The sequence below is a fragment of the Sus scrofa genome, chromosome 14, assembly GCF_000003025.6.
Source record: "Sus scrofa isolate TJ Tabasco breed Duroc chromosome 14, Sscrofa11.1, whole genome shotgun sequence".
Taxonomy (NCBI): domain Eukaryota; kingdom Metazoa; phylum Chordata; class Mammalia; order Artiodactyla; family Suidae; genus Sus; species Sus scrofa.
In genome coordinates, this window is record NC_010456.5 from 126,592,006 (window position 1) to 126,607,961 (window position 15,956).

Below are 15,956 nucleotides of genomic sequence, written 5' to 3' on the forward strand. Positions count from 1 at the left end.
AGGCAGTAGAAAAGTGGGAATTTTGTTATCACAAATATTGTATTTATTCTTTCTGTTTTGTAAGCTTCATAGGGAATTAATACACTTTTATTTTTTCTTGGGAGAAGTAGTCTTGGAACTATGCCTTTTCCATTTAACCCAGAGAATAAGGACTAAAAAAAATAATATATCCTCTACTTCATGAATATTTAAGTCCAAAATTTCTCCATCACTCTTGCCTAAATTTTATAAAGATAGTTTTATCACAGAATGTCTAATCAATTCATAGTGAATAAATAATTATATTAATTTTTTTCTTATAATTTTTTCTCATAAGATTCTCTTATTTTCTCTTATAAGATTTTTTTCTCATTATAAAAATTAATATAAATAATTATATTAATTATTTAATTAATTATATTAATTAAAATAAATAATTATATTAATTTTTTCTTATACTTTTTTCTCATAAGATTCTCTTATTTTCTCTTATAAGATTTTTTCTCTTATTATAAAAATTAATATAAATAATTATATTAATTTTTTTCTCTTATATTAATTTTTTTCTCTTATAAGATTGTTATGTGTCCTGGAATACCTCTCTTAATTATTAGTATGTAATTGTGCTTGTATTTTAAATATTCATTCAAGTTCCATGGTTCAATGGGAATGAACCCAACTAGTATCCATGAGGATATGGGTTTGATTCCTGGCCCTGCTCAGTGGGTTAAGGATCTGGCAGTAAAATTGAGGCAGTAGAAAAGATCTGTGGTGTACGTTGCAGATGTGCCTCAGATCCCACGATGCTGTGGCTGCGGCATAGACTGGCAGCTGCTGCTCTGATTCCACCCCTAGCCTGGGAACTTCCATATACCTAAAAAAAAATTCATTTATTAAATGGGCAGAAGCATAAATGTGAGTCTATTAAATTTCTTTTCATAGAATTGTCCATTTTAAATTAAGTTTAAATTAGTTGACAAGAACATTATCTTTTAATTCAATTACATAATTTATTGAGTTCAATTCACCACACTGTGTATTCTCTATGCATCATGACAAGCACTGTGCAAGAATTGGAGGTTTTTTTTTTTTTTGTTTGTTTGTTTGTTTGTTTTTGTCTTTTTAGGGCTGCATCCATGACATATGGAGGTTCCCAGCTATGGGCTGAATCAGAGATACAGCCATTGGCCTATACCACAGCCACAACAATGCCAGAACCGAGCTGTGTCTGCAACCTACACCACAGTTCACAGCAACGCTGGATCCTTAACTCGCTGAGCAAGGCTAGGGATCGAATCTGCATCCTCACGGATGCCAGTCGGATTCATTTCCACTGAGCCATGATGGGAACTCCAAGAATTGGAGTTTAAAGATAAATGAAGCATATTTCCTATTTTCATGGAACTTATGGTCTACATTGGAAGACAGACAAGTAAAGGGATAATTTAAATATATTTGGAGAACTTCCATTTATGATCAGGAAGCAGCATAGCACAAACAATTAGAACTGGAGAAAATCTATAAAAATCTATTTTTAGATATTGAGGACAAGAGATTAAGACTATGATCCATAATAGAAAGAAATCACTTGAAGTGAGCCCTTTGATTACCCTAGCTTTTTACCTGGGTACGTGTGTGTATGTATGTATTATATATATATATATATTTTACAGGACTAGAAGGGGGAACTTAAGCAAAGCAAAGTGGTCTAATTGAGTTGAAGATACAAAAATTGGAGTTCAGGGAGGCTGAGTTAGCTGAAATTTTCAGGACAATGTACTTGAGGAAAGAACACACAAAAACCTTCAGAAATCTGCATAGATGGTGGTTTGAGTCCTTAGCTGTATAATACTCTGTGAATACCTAAGGGAAAAATCCACTAGGCTGAGTAAAGAAAAACTGCTAAGGAATCATAAGGTCAACAATACTAAGAACGCACACTGGCCTGGAAGATATTAATGTTCCATCTTGTCAGAATAGAAAGATCTCATTAAACAGAAGAGTCCTCGCTTAATAGTAGGATTCAAATTAGCCTTAGACTTAAGGCTATTCTGCACTCTTTTAAAAAAATCTTAAAAGCAAGGTTTGAACCTCATTATGTTACCTAATGTCTGCTGAATAACAAGCATCAACATGCTTTAGGAGAAGATAGCAAAATTCAAATATTCCACAAAATAGTGAATACAACGTCAAGTATCCAATAAAAAACCACTATATGTATGAAAAGGCAAGTTGTAACTCAGAGCAAAGAGGAAATTAGGTCAATAGAAACATCTCCAGGAATTCCCATTGTGCCTCATTGGGTTAAGAATCTGACGTATTGTTGGTGAGGATGCGGGTTCAATCCCTGGCCCTGCTCAATGGGTTAAGGATCCAGTGTTTCCACAAGCTGCAACGTAGGTTGCAGATGCAGCTTGGATCTGACATTGCTGTGGCTGTGGTGTAGGCTGGCAGCTGCAGCTCAGATTAGACTCCTAGCCCAGGAACTTCCATATGCCACAGGTGCAACTGTTAAAAGAAAAAAAAAAAAATCCAGAAATCACAGAGATAATGCAATTGGCAGAGAAACATTTTAAAAATTGATGTTGTAAATATACTCAAGATCATGAATGTAATAAAGTGATAAATAAAAGATAAAAATAATCAAAGATTCAGAAAAAGCATTTGACAAAATCCAACACCCTTTCATGATTAAAAAAAAAAAAAATTCAGGAGTTCCCGTCGTGGCGCAGTGGTTAATGAATCCGACTAGGAACCATGAGGTTGCAGGTTCGGTCCCTGCCCTTGCTCAGTGGGTTAACGATCCGGCGTTGCCGTGAGCTGTGGTGTAGGTTGCAGACGCGGCTCGGATCCCGCGTGGCTGTGGCTCTGGCGTAGGCCGGTGGCTACAGCTCCGATTCAACCCCTAGCCTGGGAACCTCCATATGCCGCGGGAGCGGCCCAAGAAATAGCAACAACAACAACAACAACAACAACAACAACAACAAAAAGACAAAAAAGACAAAAAAAAAAAAAATTCAGTAAACTACACGTAAGAGGAACCATTCTCAACCTGATAAAGAAATCTATGAAAAATCTAAAGTGAATGCTGTTAGAAATGAAAAAGTGAAAATGTCTCACCTATAATTAGGAAAAGACAAAGACATCCATTCCTTCTACTTTTATATGTTTTACTAGAGATTGTAGCCTGGGAAAGCAGGAAAGAATAAGAAATAAAAAACATCTGTATTGGAAAGGAAGAAGTAAAACTATCTCTATTTAAAGTTAAAATGGTCTTGTGTATAGAAATCTTAGGGATTTGGCAGGAAAAAATTTTGAACTAGTAAGTTCAGCAAGATTGCAGGTTATTACATCAGTATACACAAATCAATTATATTTTAATATACTAAAAATGAACAATTTATAAATTAAATCTAAAACATTCAATTTACAATTAAAAATGGTAAAATACTTAGGAATACATTTAACAAAAGTATAAGACTTGTACACTAAAACTACAAAAAACATTGTTGAATGGAATTTAAAAAGATCTAAGTAAATGGAAAGTCATCATGAGTTGATGGATTGGAAGATCTAATTGTTAAGATGGCAGTACTCCCCAAACTGATCTGCAGATTCAGTACAATCCCTATCAAACATTCTAACTGGCTTTTCACAGTGAGTCTAAAATTCATGGAAATGTAGAGGACCAGTAACAGCCAAAACAAACCTGAAAAATTAGTTGAAAGACTCATACTTTCTGATTTCAAACTTACTACAGAACTGCAGTAATCAAGGCAGTGTGGTACTGTTATGAGTATGGGCATATAGATTAAGAAAATATAATTGAGAATCTGGAAATAAATTCATACATGTATGGTCAGTTGATTTTTACAAGGATGCCAAGACAATTCAATTAGAAAAGAATAGTCTTTTAAAGTAGCAGTGCTAGTGTAACTGGATATCCCCATGCAAAAGAACGAATGTGGACATCTACCTCACACTGTACATAAAAACTAAATCGAAATGGATCAAACATTAAATATAAGAGCTAAAATATAATACTCTTAGAATCAAACACAGTTGTAAATCTCAAAAATCTAGGATAAGGAAATGTTTTTCTGGGATTCACTGGTGATGAAGAATAAAGAATACATAGGACTTCATCAAAATTCAAACTCTTGTGTTTCAAAAAATATGATCAAAAAAGTGAAGAGACAACCACCCACAGAATTGTAGAAAATATTTGCAAATCATATGTCTGATAAGGGACTAGCATCCAGAATATATAAAGAACACTTACAACTCATTCAATAAAAAGAAAAATAACTCATTTTCAATGGATGAAGAATTTAAATAACATTTATTTAAAAAAAGTATACAGATGGCCACATGAAACATGCTCAAAGTAATTAGAAAAGTGCAAATCAAAACCACAATGAGATGTCATTTATGTGGCTGTAGAGAAATTGGAAACCTCATACATTGCTGGTAGGAATGTAAAATTATACAACTACTTTGGAAAACAATTTGACAGATTCTCAAAGTATTAAGCCTAGGGTTACCCTATGACCCACAATTCCATCCCTAGGTATTTCAAGATAATTGAAAACACACGTCTACATAAGAACTTGTACATGAACATTCATAGCAGCATTGTTCATGGTAACCAAAAAGTGAAAACACGTAAATGTCTGTCAACTGAAGAATGTAAAAGCAAAATATGGCGTGCTTATACAATAGAGTTTTATTCAGGCATAAATATGAATGAAGTACTGATACATGCCTCACCTCTAAATACTATCACATCAGGGATTAAGCTTCTACATATGAATTGGCGGTGTGGATGGGGGTCAGAAGCATTCAGTCCATAGAAATGGGTAATTGAAGACCCAGAGTGTATGCTGGAACAGAAAAAAATATTTGAAAGATTATGAGATGAATCTTAAAGGGTGAATTGGAGTTCGTTTTGGGAATAAGCAGGGGAAAGGCATTTAGGTAGGAGAAAAAACATTAGCAATAATGTGGAATCTTTTAGCCTTGTAGTGAGTACTATGCAATGCCGCTTTAAATATGCTTCAGTTATAAAGCATAGAGTTTTCTTATTTCATTGGGAATTTGCTTTACTTAGTGATATTATGCTGTTTGCTTTTTATTTTTGCCTTTCTAGGGTTACCTTCACGGCACATGGAGGTTCCCAGGCTAAGGTTAAATTGGAGCTGTAGCCACTGTCCTACACCACAGCCATGGCAACGCCAGATCCGAGCTTCGTCTGTGATCTACACCACAGCTTACGGCAACGCCGGATCCTTAACCCGTTGGTGAGGCCGGGGATCGAACCTGCGTCCTCACGGATGCTAGTCAGATTTGTTTCCCCTGAGCCACAACGGGAACTCCACATTACACTGTTTTGAATTCTCTTTGGTAGTCTAACCATCGGCTAACTTACTCTTTTGTATCCAGTTTTTACTTAACTAATCCTGGTCAGTTTATTAAGAAACAGTTCTTATGTGACCAAGGGAAGCCTGTTGGGGCTTAAAATCGACCATATACTGCTTAAATTTTTACTAAACAAGAAAAAGTTAATCATTACTGAGATATATAAGGCAGAGCCTAAATAGTCAAAATGTTTTTTGTCTATTCATTTCTAGAAATGAAATCAGTGGAACATGATAGTGACCAATTAAATGAACTTCAAAAACAAAAGAGTGAATTAATACAAGAATTATTTACTTTGCAGAGAAAGCTCGAAGGTATTACCTTTATGATTTAGTTTATTTTTCTGATAAATATAAATATGTACCGATTACAGGTTGTATTATTGTTTTAAAATGTATTAACCTATTGGAATATAGTACTGTTATTGATGTAAAAAAGGAATAGGTGAAACACTGAATTGATCAGAGTTAGGTCTGGTATTTTTTTTGTATTTGTTTTTTTTAATTTTTTTTTTATTTTTTTGTCTTTTTGTTGTTGTTGCTATTTCTTGGGCCGCTCCCGCGGCATATGGAGGTTCCCAGGCTAGGGGTTGAATCGGAGCTGTAGCCACCGGCCTACGCCAGAGCCACAGCAACGCGGGATCCGAGCCGCGTCTGCAACCTACACCACAGCTCACGGCAACGCCGGATCGTTAACCCACTGAGCAAGGGCAGGGACCGAACCTGCAACCTCATGGTTCCTAGTCGGATTCGTTAACCACTGCGCCACGACGGGAACTCCCTGGTATTTTTAATGTCACAGATTTTGTTAAGATCTTTTTTGTGCCTTTAATTGCTGTATTAAAGTAGAAAAATAGAAATCATTGTTACACTTATTTTACATGAAGCACCACAAATCAGAGTATTATTCTTATTATTGAATAAAGATAACCTTATGTTTAATTTTTCAAAGATTGTAGTAATTTTCTTAATTGTTTAGATTTTGAAGATAAAAAAAATGAAGCTGTTCGTACTACCAAAAATTTAGAAGCAGAAAAAATAAAAATCACTGAAAAACCTCAGAATGATGCTGAATGCTTAAGGTAAGAATGCTTAGCATCTTTTGGTTAAAAAAAATTCATAAATTTTCAAGTTGTCAAGTAGATTTCAGCATAAAGTTAAATCCAGAGTTTTTATTTAAGTTCCAGGTGAAGACATTAATTTCCTTCTATGTGTATTCTGAAACATGGTAATATACAAACACTTCACAGACTAGAAAGTGCTACACATAAATGCATCAGGTTGATAACACTGAAATCAATTTTATCTTTTCATATATCTCATGGACTCTTGAATTTTCTCACATCCTAAAAGATTAAGACAAAGCTTTGTTTCCAAAAGTCTCTTTCTGTTATTCCTAACTTTTGGGGTGGAATGATTGAAATTATTTTTTATCCTTTTAAATTTCAGGGGCAAAATCACAGTCTACTACTTTATTTGAAATCTGTCACTCTGGTTTTGTGCCTAAAGAATGAAAATGAATTTTCTGTATGAAATATTTAGATGCTTTTTTGTATTTGATAATGAATGAATGGCCAAGGTGTCAAATGATAGTCATATACAGAAGGAGAACCCCCTGTTTTTTGATTTCACAGTTATTTATCAATAATTCAGTGTTATATTTGCTAGCTTAATTTTAAAGAACTTTCTATAATTTCTAGGCTTAATGTAAGAAACAGAAACCTCATTACCAAATCCATGAAGAGGCAAATGAAGCTTCCTTTCAATAAATCATATAGGAAATATGTCCACTAGAGCTGAACAAATGCTTCATATTAGCAGTGTATTGCCTTAGGCCATAAATTTGTAGATTGTGAGAAAATATTTGCAATTTAATTTTATGTTAAGTTTTATAAGCATGAAATATCAATCTCTTGGGTGATAGGTTTGATGCAGAATGAGTTTCTATAATGACAATCTGCTCGTTGATTTTTTTAGACTTTTAGAAATGGTAATGCCCACTGGTATCATTTTAGTTAGTAGTGTAAGGGCTGCCAATATGAACTCCAGTTTTGTGGGCTTATCACTGAGGCATAAAAATTTGCCCTGGGTTAAAATTAAATACACAAAGTCTGTTAGAGAGAGCTTTTCCTTCACAGATGGTGACAGAGGAAATTTGTACAGGAAGAAACATCAATCTATACACCTAGTCCATTCTTTGCATTTAGCAGTTATTAAAGAAAATGCCAACATTTATCAATTCCCATTTTCAGTTCTTTAATATGTGTAGCTTAGTTTCCTTTCTGGTATGTTCATAAAAGTTATTTCACATGTGAAGAGCAGAGTCAAAGCACTAAGTGTAAAGACTTTAGAGAAGCGCGCCATTAGTCATATAATTAGTGCAATGACAAGGAGCTAATGATAGTGAGAAATGATACGACATTATTCAGCAGCATTAAAACCAAAACTTATCCCTAAACTCTGGAATAGAATAATCTTTTTCATCTGTGTGTTCAAATGTATACCTAATTCTAAATAATTGCCTTTTACTTAAATTTTCATAGTTAACTACTGTTGGTATAGATGCTACTTCTATAGCAGGGTTTCTTAAACTTGGCACTGTTGGGATTTTGGCCAGTTTATTCTTTATTGTGGGAGGGTTGTCCTAGGAGTGTAAGATGTGCATTCCTGGCCTCTACCCGCTAGATGCCAGTAGCATCACCCACGCCCAGCTGTGACAACCAAAAATGTCTCCAGACATTGCTGAATGTCCCCTGAGCAGATGTGGGTGCGCAAAATTGTCCCTAGTTCAGAACCAGTTTTATTTTATGGTTATTATAATTATACTTCTACTTTTATTAAACTTTAACCACTAAGAAAGCAATTATAAAAAGTTAATATTACTTCATCTCTGTGTGGTTCTTCCTGTGTCCTTGACTTTTTGCCATTTCTTGGGCCGCTTCCGCAGCATATGGAGGTTCCCAGGCTAGGGATCGAATCCGAGCTATAGCCACCGGCCTATGCCAGAGCCACAGCAATGCGGGATCTGAGCCGCGTCTGCGACCTACACCACAGCTCACAGCAAGGCCAGATCCTTAACCCATTGAGCAAGACCAGGGATCGAACCCACAACCTCGTGGTTCTTAGTCGGATTCGTTAACCACTGAGCCACAATGGGAATTCTGTGAAATTCTTTTATAATGATTATATTTTTTAAAGTTAATCTTCCATGTATAGGTTTTTTGTTGGACTCTATTTCGATGCCATCCATTAATGCCAAGAACCAGTTCTTTATGCTCACAGTGATTTAATGGTCTCTGCTTTAGGGAATCTTTCCCTGTTTATAAATTACAAGATGTTTGTTCATTTAAAAGATTCTATTGTGAAAATTGTGGGATCATTAATTAATGCATGTTAAAAGACCTAACTTATAAAATATTGCTATGATTAACACCTACGCCAGAGGTTGGGTTAATATCAAAGAAGGCTTTCTGAGGGTTGTAAAACTGACTGAGCTAGTTTTTTCACATATTCCAGGGAGGAAAGTAACAATAAACCTCAGGGTATCAAGAAGGGGTAAGCATAGAGGTTTAAGATTACAAACCCCTTTAAATCTCAGTCTGCTATTTACTGGTTAGGGACCTTGTCTATGCCTCATTCTCTACATCTATAAAATGAGGTTAATGATGGCACCTACCTCACAAGATTATAGTAAAAATTAAATGACTTAATATATATATATATAAAGCCCTTTTAATAGTCCTTGGTACACAGTAAAATCTTTATAATTGTTAGACATAATTTAATTGTGTAATTACTTATGATTTCATTTTTATTTCATATTACTTGTGTGAATTTCATGCCTCTCAAGCTTCTTTCTTATTTTCTCTCTGCCCATCCTTTAAAGGCAGAGGCTCCCTAAAGGTCAGTCATTGATTGTACTCTTACTTTGTACGCTCCATGGTTTCTCAGATCTGGTCCAAAGTTTTCATTATTGTCTGTAGATAATTTCCAAATCTTTATCTGTAATCCCTCCTTCCTACACTCCAGTCCTGAATTCCCAACAATTTAATATAAACATAGAAATAGACCTTAAGTGATGCTGCTCCTGTTAAACAAAAACAAAAACACATTCTGTGCATTTCTGTCACATACCCTACACTACTAGTGTATCAGAACACTATTTGTGGAATTCCAAATATATCACAGGACTCCACACTTCTCTGTCTTTCTCTTTCATCAACATTAGCTAAAATCCAACTCAGTCCTCAAGGCCTAGCTCACATATCATTTTTTTCTGGGTATTGCTCAAATCCAAAATGTAGCAGCCATGTTTGTTGTGTTCACAAATATCATTCTCACCTTACCCCATTCATAACCAAGTTTTGTTGCTTTTACTTCCAAAATATTTCTTGAATCCTCCTACTTTCATTGCTGACGTCCTAGTTCTAGCGACCACTTTCTCACCTAGGTCACAGTAATAATCTCTCTTCTGCTCTCCCCTCAACCACTCATGCAGCCTTCATTGCACTGTAAATTGAATCGTGTCATTTCCCTTTTTAAAGTCATTGGATAGCTTCATAATGAGCATAATAAAATCTAGAGCCCATGACTTGTCACAGTGTGGTGTATGACCACCTCCCTGGTATTATTTTCAACAGCAGTCCTCTTCTCATTCTGCTTGCACTACTCCAAGCTTTGTTCCACCTTAGCCATTATTTATGACTTTCCTTCTCCTCAAGTTATTTGTTTGACCCTTGCCTGCTTGTCTCCTACCTAGTGGGACATACCCTATCCTTTAGATCTCAGTTGAAATGTTTTCTCAGAGAAGGATCTCTGTGATCTAAATTTTGTAACCTGTTATTTTTCCTAATAACACACTATGTTTTTTCTTTATAGCACAGATTCCATTTGGTAATTACATATTCATGTGGTTTATTTTATTAATGTCTGTCTCTGCCACTTGCTCAATAAGGGGAAGGATCTTATCTGCTTTGTTTATCATTGTATACTCATGGTCTGATGCTTTGGTACACAGCTTGGCATATAGTAGGTGTTGAATAAATAAATGAAGGAATAAGTGAACTAATAAATTATGAAAGCTATCCTCTAATGTTCCTTTCTCTGTATTCATAGAGAATATTTTTAATTCTGTCATATCATTGATCATATTTTATGATAGTTATGTGTATCAGTCTATCCCACTGAACTGGAAACTCCCTTTACTTCTTGTTCATTTTTCCTTTTTAGATTTTATTTTTATTTTTATTTTCCTTTTCAGGGCTGCACCTGTGGCATATGGAGGTTCCGAGGCTAGGGGTCAAATTGGAGCTGCAGCTGCCAGCTTATACCACAGCCACAGCAATGCAGGATCTGAGCTTCATCTATGACCTATACCACAGCTCATAGCCAACACTGGATACTTAACCCAGTGATCAAGGTCAGGGATGAAACCTGCATCCTTATGGATACTAGTCAGGTTCGTTACTGCTGAGCCACAATGGGAACTCCTCTTGTTCATTTTTTTCTATCAGTGTTTGCATATAACGTAGTCAAGAGTGCATAATGTTTGAAAAATATTTGTTCTAGTGATTGAGTCTATAATTTTATTTTTGCTACAAAGAAGATAGAAGTTCTTTGTATATTTTCAGTTATTTGCAAAGGCATAGTGTATATTAACCACTGGGATAGCCCCATGGAATTCTTTCCACTTCTGATTTTTTCTTCTATGTGGACAAAGCTTTACTGATTTAATCCTCCTAGCCATGCCTCCTCCTCCAAGTCTTTCTGTCTTATTCTAAGGTGGAGAGGAATGATTCAGACTGATTGGTGAGTTTGGAAGGATGAACTGGAACCCAGTCCCTTCCTTTGCCCTGTCTCTTTGGAGTCTGGCCTGCCTCAGAGAATGTATGTTCCACTCTGCTCCTCTGTCCTTTAAGTTTTACAGTGCTAAGACTCCATGAGGGAAAACTTTTTGCATCCAATTCTGCCTTCAACGATGTGAATTGGATTAGTTTGATTCTGGGATTCAGTGTCACTAAGTCCTTTGCCTGCATATACAAGCCACATCCTCCAGGGTCTGCTGTATTAGCAGTCAGTTTAACATCTTGGCCTCCCTTCTGCCTTCCTCATTTCTTAGTTGGGCACAATTCATGCAGGGAAGAATTCAAGGCAAAATTCAGGCATTATATACCGGACCCCTTCAAACTCCCAACACCTATTATTTCTTATTATTACTCAATCTCAGGGTCACCAAACTACAGTTCTTTTTTTTTTTAATTGAAGTATAGTTGATTTACAAGGTTGTGCCAAAATGCAGTTCTTTATCATGATTTTTTAATTTACTCCAAATAGTAGCATACCGGACAACTTCAAACATTGCAGGCATTTTCCTTAACCCACAATACTTTTTAGAATGGGTTTACATTTCTTATAACCAGTGTTTGTGCGTGTTTAATACAACAGGAAGTTTCTTTCAGAAATGAAGCTGCAAAGTCAACACCATGTGATTTTCCTTCTGAACATTTGAAGATAGTGTGGTTTTGTGAAGAGTATATTTGCAGTGGAAACTGCACAAAAGTTAATATACACCTGCTACTGTGAGGCATTAAATGCACATATATGAGGTAGTAAATCTGTGCTCTTGCCTCTTAAGTGGAAAAGTCATCCACTTAAGTCGGTCACAGAGGTCACACTGATGGTCCTTAGCTATATAAGAAGGCATAAACATATGATGGTATTAAAATACTTCCAACCTGTCTAAAAGATACCCAGATAAATATGTATATTTACACATACATATATATTTATTTTTATTAAAGTATAGTTGATTTACAGTGTTGTGCCAATTTCTCCTGTATAGCAAATTGACTCAGTCATACAAATATACATTCTTTTTCTCATTTTATCTTCCATCATGTACTATCCCAAGAGATAGGACATAGTATTTCACCAAATACATATAGATATTTTTAAATTATGAGAGTAGGTTATGTTGAGTGAAGAAAAAATTCAAACACTACAAAAATGTAAATCATAGGTCTCCTCTCTATGCACGTGTGTGTGTGTGTTCATGTGTGTATGTGTGTGTGTGGTGTGTTTAGCAAAAAAAAAAAATAGGATCACACTTACTGGTTGGTAGTTTGCTTTATTACTTACAAAATATTAGAGACATTTCTCATATTAGTTTATACTGACAAACTTCATTCTTTTAATGCCAAAGTACAGAGATATCATATTTTGGAAACTTTCTCACACTGATGGATGTATAAGAGTTCCTAAATATTCATAGTTAGAAACATTTTTATAAGTGGGTCCTTGCTTATGGGAGTTTTTCTGTAACATTGTTTAGGATAATCATTACTTAATGGAGTAATAGGAATTGTTATCCAGTCTATTTTTAGAAAACAGTGTACATTTACTTTGCAAAACTCTGTGTTATCAACAAGAATGAGTTCAAAGTGGACAGGTATAACAAGGTCTCAGTTCTAAACTTTCTTGAAAATACTAGTCAAAAAATTATGTATTTTTAGCTAACCCATATCATTTCTCTTTTTAAACATTTATAAAATCTGAAAATCCTCATTTAATTCCAGGATCATTCTTAGCTATGAATTTTGTTGGATATTTCTGTTGACTCTGCATCTTTTCTGGTAAAACTTCATCATTTATTCACTAACAGAAGTGCCTCTACAGCATTGATTATGTAGCCTTCAAGCTAATAGAGATCCCCTGTTTTGTGACTTCTTGGCACACACTGTAGTTATTAAAGCTTCTATGTAAATACGAAGGAAATTTTTATGGTTGAAATTAGTTGATTATTTTACATGTTACATACATTCTGATGTAAATGTGCCTATTTGTAAATGTCCCAAATTTTGCAGTAATTTTGCTTATTATATAAATCATATATAATATTAATCATTTTCAAAATTCATTTTTATCTTTGATATAATACATATTTTAAAAAATTTTTCATATGTTTACCTTTATAAGCGTCCCCTTTTGAATGTGTGGGGGATGGGGAGATGATAGGAAATATGTAGAAAAAGAGATGCCTAGTCCAAACAACCCAGGATTTGAAGTAATGGAGATGCTGGCAGGACCTTACCTTCTTCTCAGCAGATCTCTCTGATTCAGCCTTACACACCTTTCTGAAGGTTCCTATCTGTCTTCTGGTGGCCTGGACTGAGGAAAGGCATAATTAGAAGATTGGAATTCTGCTTTCACACTTCAACTTTCAAACCTACTTTCATAAATAAATTGTATATTGAATTATATATGAAAGAGAATGACACATATATCTTTAAAATAGTGTTTTTGTGTTTAAATGATACTAAAATGATATTCATATGAATTACTAAAAATAATATTTAGAAAGTGAGGCCATGAAAAAACTAGAGAAAAGTAGGAAGGACTACTTATTAAACTTTTGGTGTGATTAAGGAAATCAAAAAGAGTAAGATCACCAGACTTAACACATAAGATTTAAAATTCCGTGTGTCATAAATGTCATCAACAAGGAATGATAATCTGGGAAGAATCTTTAGTACTTATAATGGACAAAGGATTACAATTTATCAAATAACCAATAAAAAAATCACTAAGAAAACACTAAAAATCAATAGTTTTTCATTCATGTATTCATCCAGCAAACATGTACTAAACACCTGCTTTGTTCTAGACACTGTGCAACTTACTAGGGATACCAAGATGAATAAGACAAAGTAATTCAATTATACTACTCATCAATTAAATACAAATTAAACCTACTCTCAAATTTCTATCAGATTTTGAAAGGTATTCTTTCTTGAATGACCATAAAATTGGCAAGTATGTGATACAGAGATAATTCATACATTGCTATGACAGTATACATTGCATTTGCAATGCAATTCAATGTGTCTAAGTTATTATAAGCATCTTTGTTATTTCTTTCTTCTTTTTTTAGGGTCTCACCCATGGCATATGGAGGTTCCCAGGCTAGAAGTCCAATCGGAGCTGTAGCCACCTGCCTACGCCAGAGCCACAGCAACACAGGATCCGAGCCGCATCTGCAACCTGTGCCACAGCTCATGGCAATGCTGGATCCACTGAGCGAGACCAGGGATTAAACCCATGTCCTTATGGATGCTAGTAGGGTTCGTTAACGGCTAAGCCACAATGGGAATTCCCACAAGCATCTTTAAAATGTTTATGCTGTTTAACATAATCATTCCACTTATGAGCTCTATCCCAAGGGAAATAATTATAAGTAGAGAAGAAGCTTTATGCACAAAGATGTTCATAGAAATATTATTTATGGTAGAAAAAATAGGAACAACTTAAATTCTTTCCCATAAATGAATGATCAAGTTAACTGTGGTGTATCCACTTAGACTACTATATTCAATGGTTTAATTGACATGTGTAATTAATTGGGGGGAATGTATCTTACAGCATTAAGCAAAAGAAAAAACTAGGAGGCAGGATTACCTAATCATTATTATATGGAAGCGAAAGACCTAGATGAAGTATACCTAAGTTTAAATAGCATTGAGTTGGTATACTAGGACTTTGGGTGAAAATTGTACTTCTTTCTAATTAAATAGTATTTGTTTGCAGTTCTGTCGCCGAAAAGAGTGTTCTTTCAGTGAAGGCTTTTCTGTTGCACTTAGAGATAACTGGAAAAAAATGGAATGGGGCAGGAAATCATAAAAATACATGGAATATAAGTTTTCCTAAACTAACTAGCAATGTTCACCCATTCTCATCAATATCTGATGATTCAGAAAAAGGTGACAATAACCAGTGCAAACTGCTGTTAGTTATTGTGCAGTAGGTGAAGGAAGTTCTTCTTGACTCTTGTAGGCAATCAGTCTTTGCACTGAAGCATGAGATCTGCTTACCATTATATAGCTTTGGCCTAGCTGCAAGTACATTAATATTCACACCATTAGCACCTAGCCTCTTTTAAAGCTAGCAACAGTAATCTTTTCTTTAAGTGCAGATCTAAATTATACAGCTTGATTATATGCTGAATAGTGAAATACTTCCTATAATTCATTTTAAATGCCATCCTTAATTTCAGTAGTCTCTTATTCTTTTCATTAGCTAACTAAAAGGGGAAGTGGTCACAGCCCAGTTCTAATGGGCATGAAAGCTCTTATAGAACCTGTAGTCCATTTGAAATGAAAAAGGGGAAGGGCAAATATCGAAGGCATGATGGGAAGAAAGAGCCCTACATTGTATTTGAAAAGATGAACGTATTAAAATGAAGCCTTAAGTATATTGTATAGGAGCACCCTCCGTATATTGTAACTCTCCATTTAAAAATATTTATTGCAATGGGTTTTATGCTCGTGTAAACACCTAATGCTTCAAATTAAGAACTTGTTCTATCTTTCCAACTTGTGCATTCCTTCAGAATTTTTATTCAGTATTAAATGCCTAAAAGTTCAGAACACAATGAACTTCACGTATATAAGGTACTGTTTTCCCATCCCTCCTTATAACTTTATATTTTTCTTCCCTAGCTATATGTAAGTCCTATGAACTAAACTGAAACATTACCAGTAACTTGCATTGGGTATGGGGTCCTCC

At 34.9% G+C, this 15,956-nt stretch overlaps 1 protein-coding gene across 1 annotated transcript in view; it reads left to right on the forward strand.

The window, feature by feature from the left end:
• The window catches only part of CCDC172 (coiled-coil domain containing 172), an 88,495-nt gene that overhangs the window by 42,894 nt on the left and 29,645 nt on the right, over positions 1-15,956 (forward strand). Inside the window, exons 6-7 of the mRNA XM_021073407.1 lie at positions 5,610-5,711; positions 6,376-6,478. Of these exons, the coding sequence (XP_020929066.1) occupies positions 5,610-5,711; positions 6,376-6,478 (205 nt within the window). The remainder of the gene's footprint in view (positions 1-5,609; positions 5,712-6,375; positions 6,479-15,956) is intronic.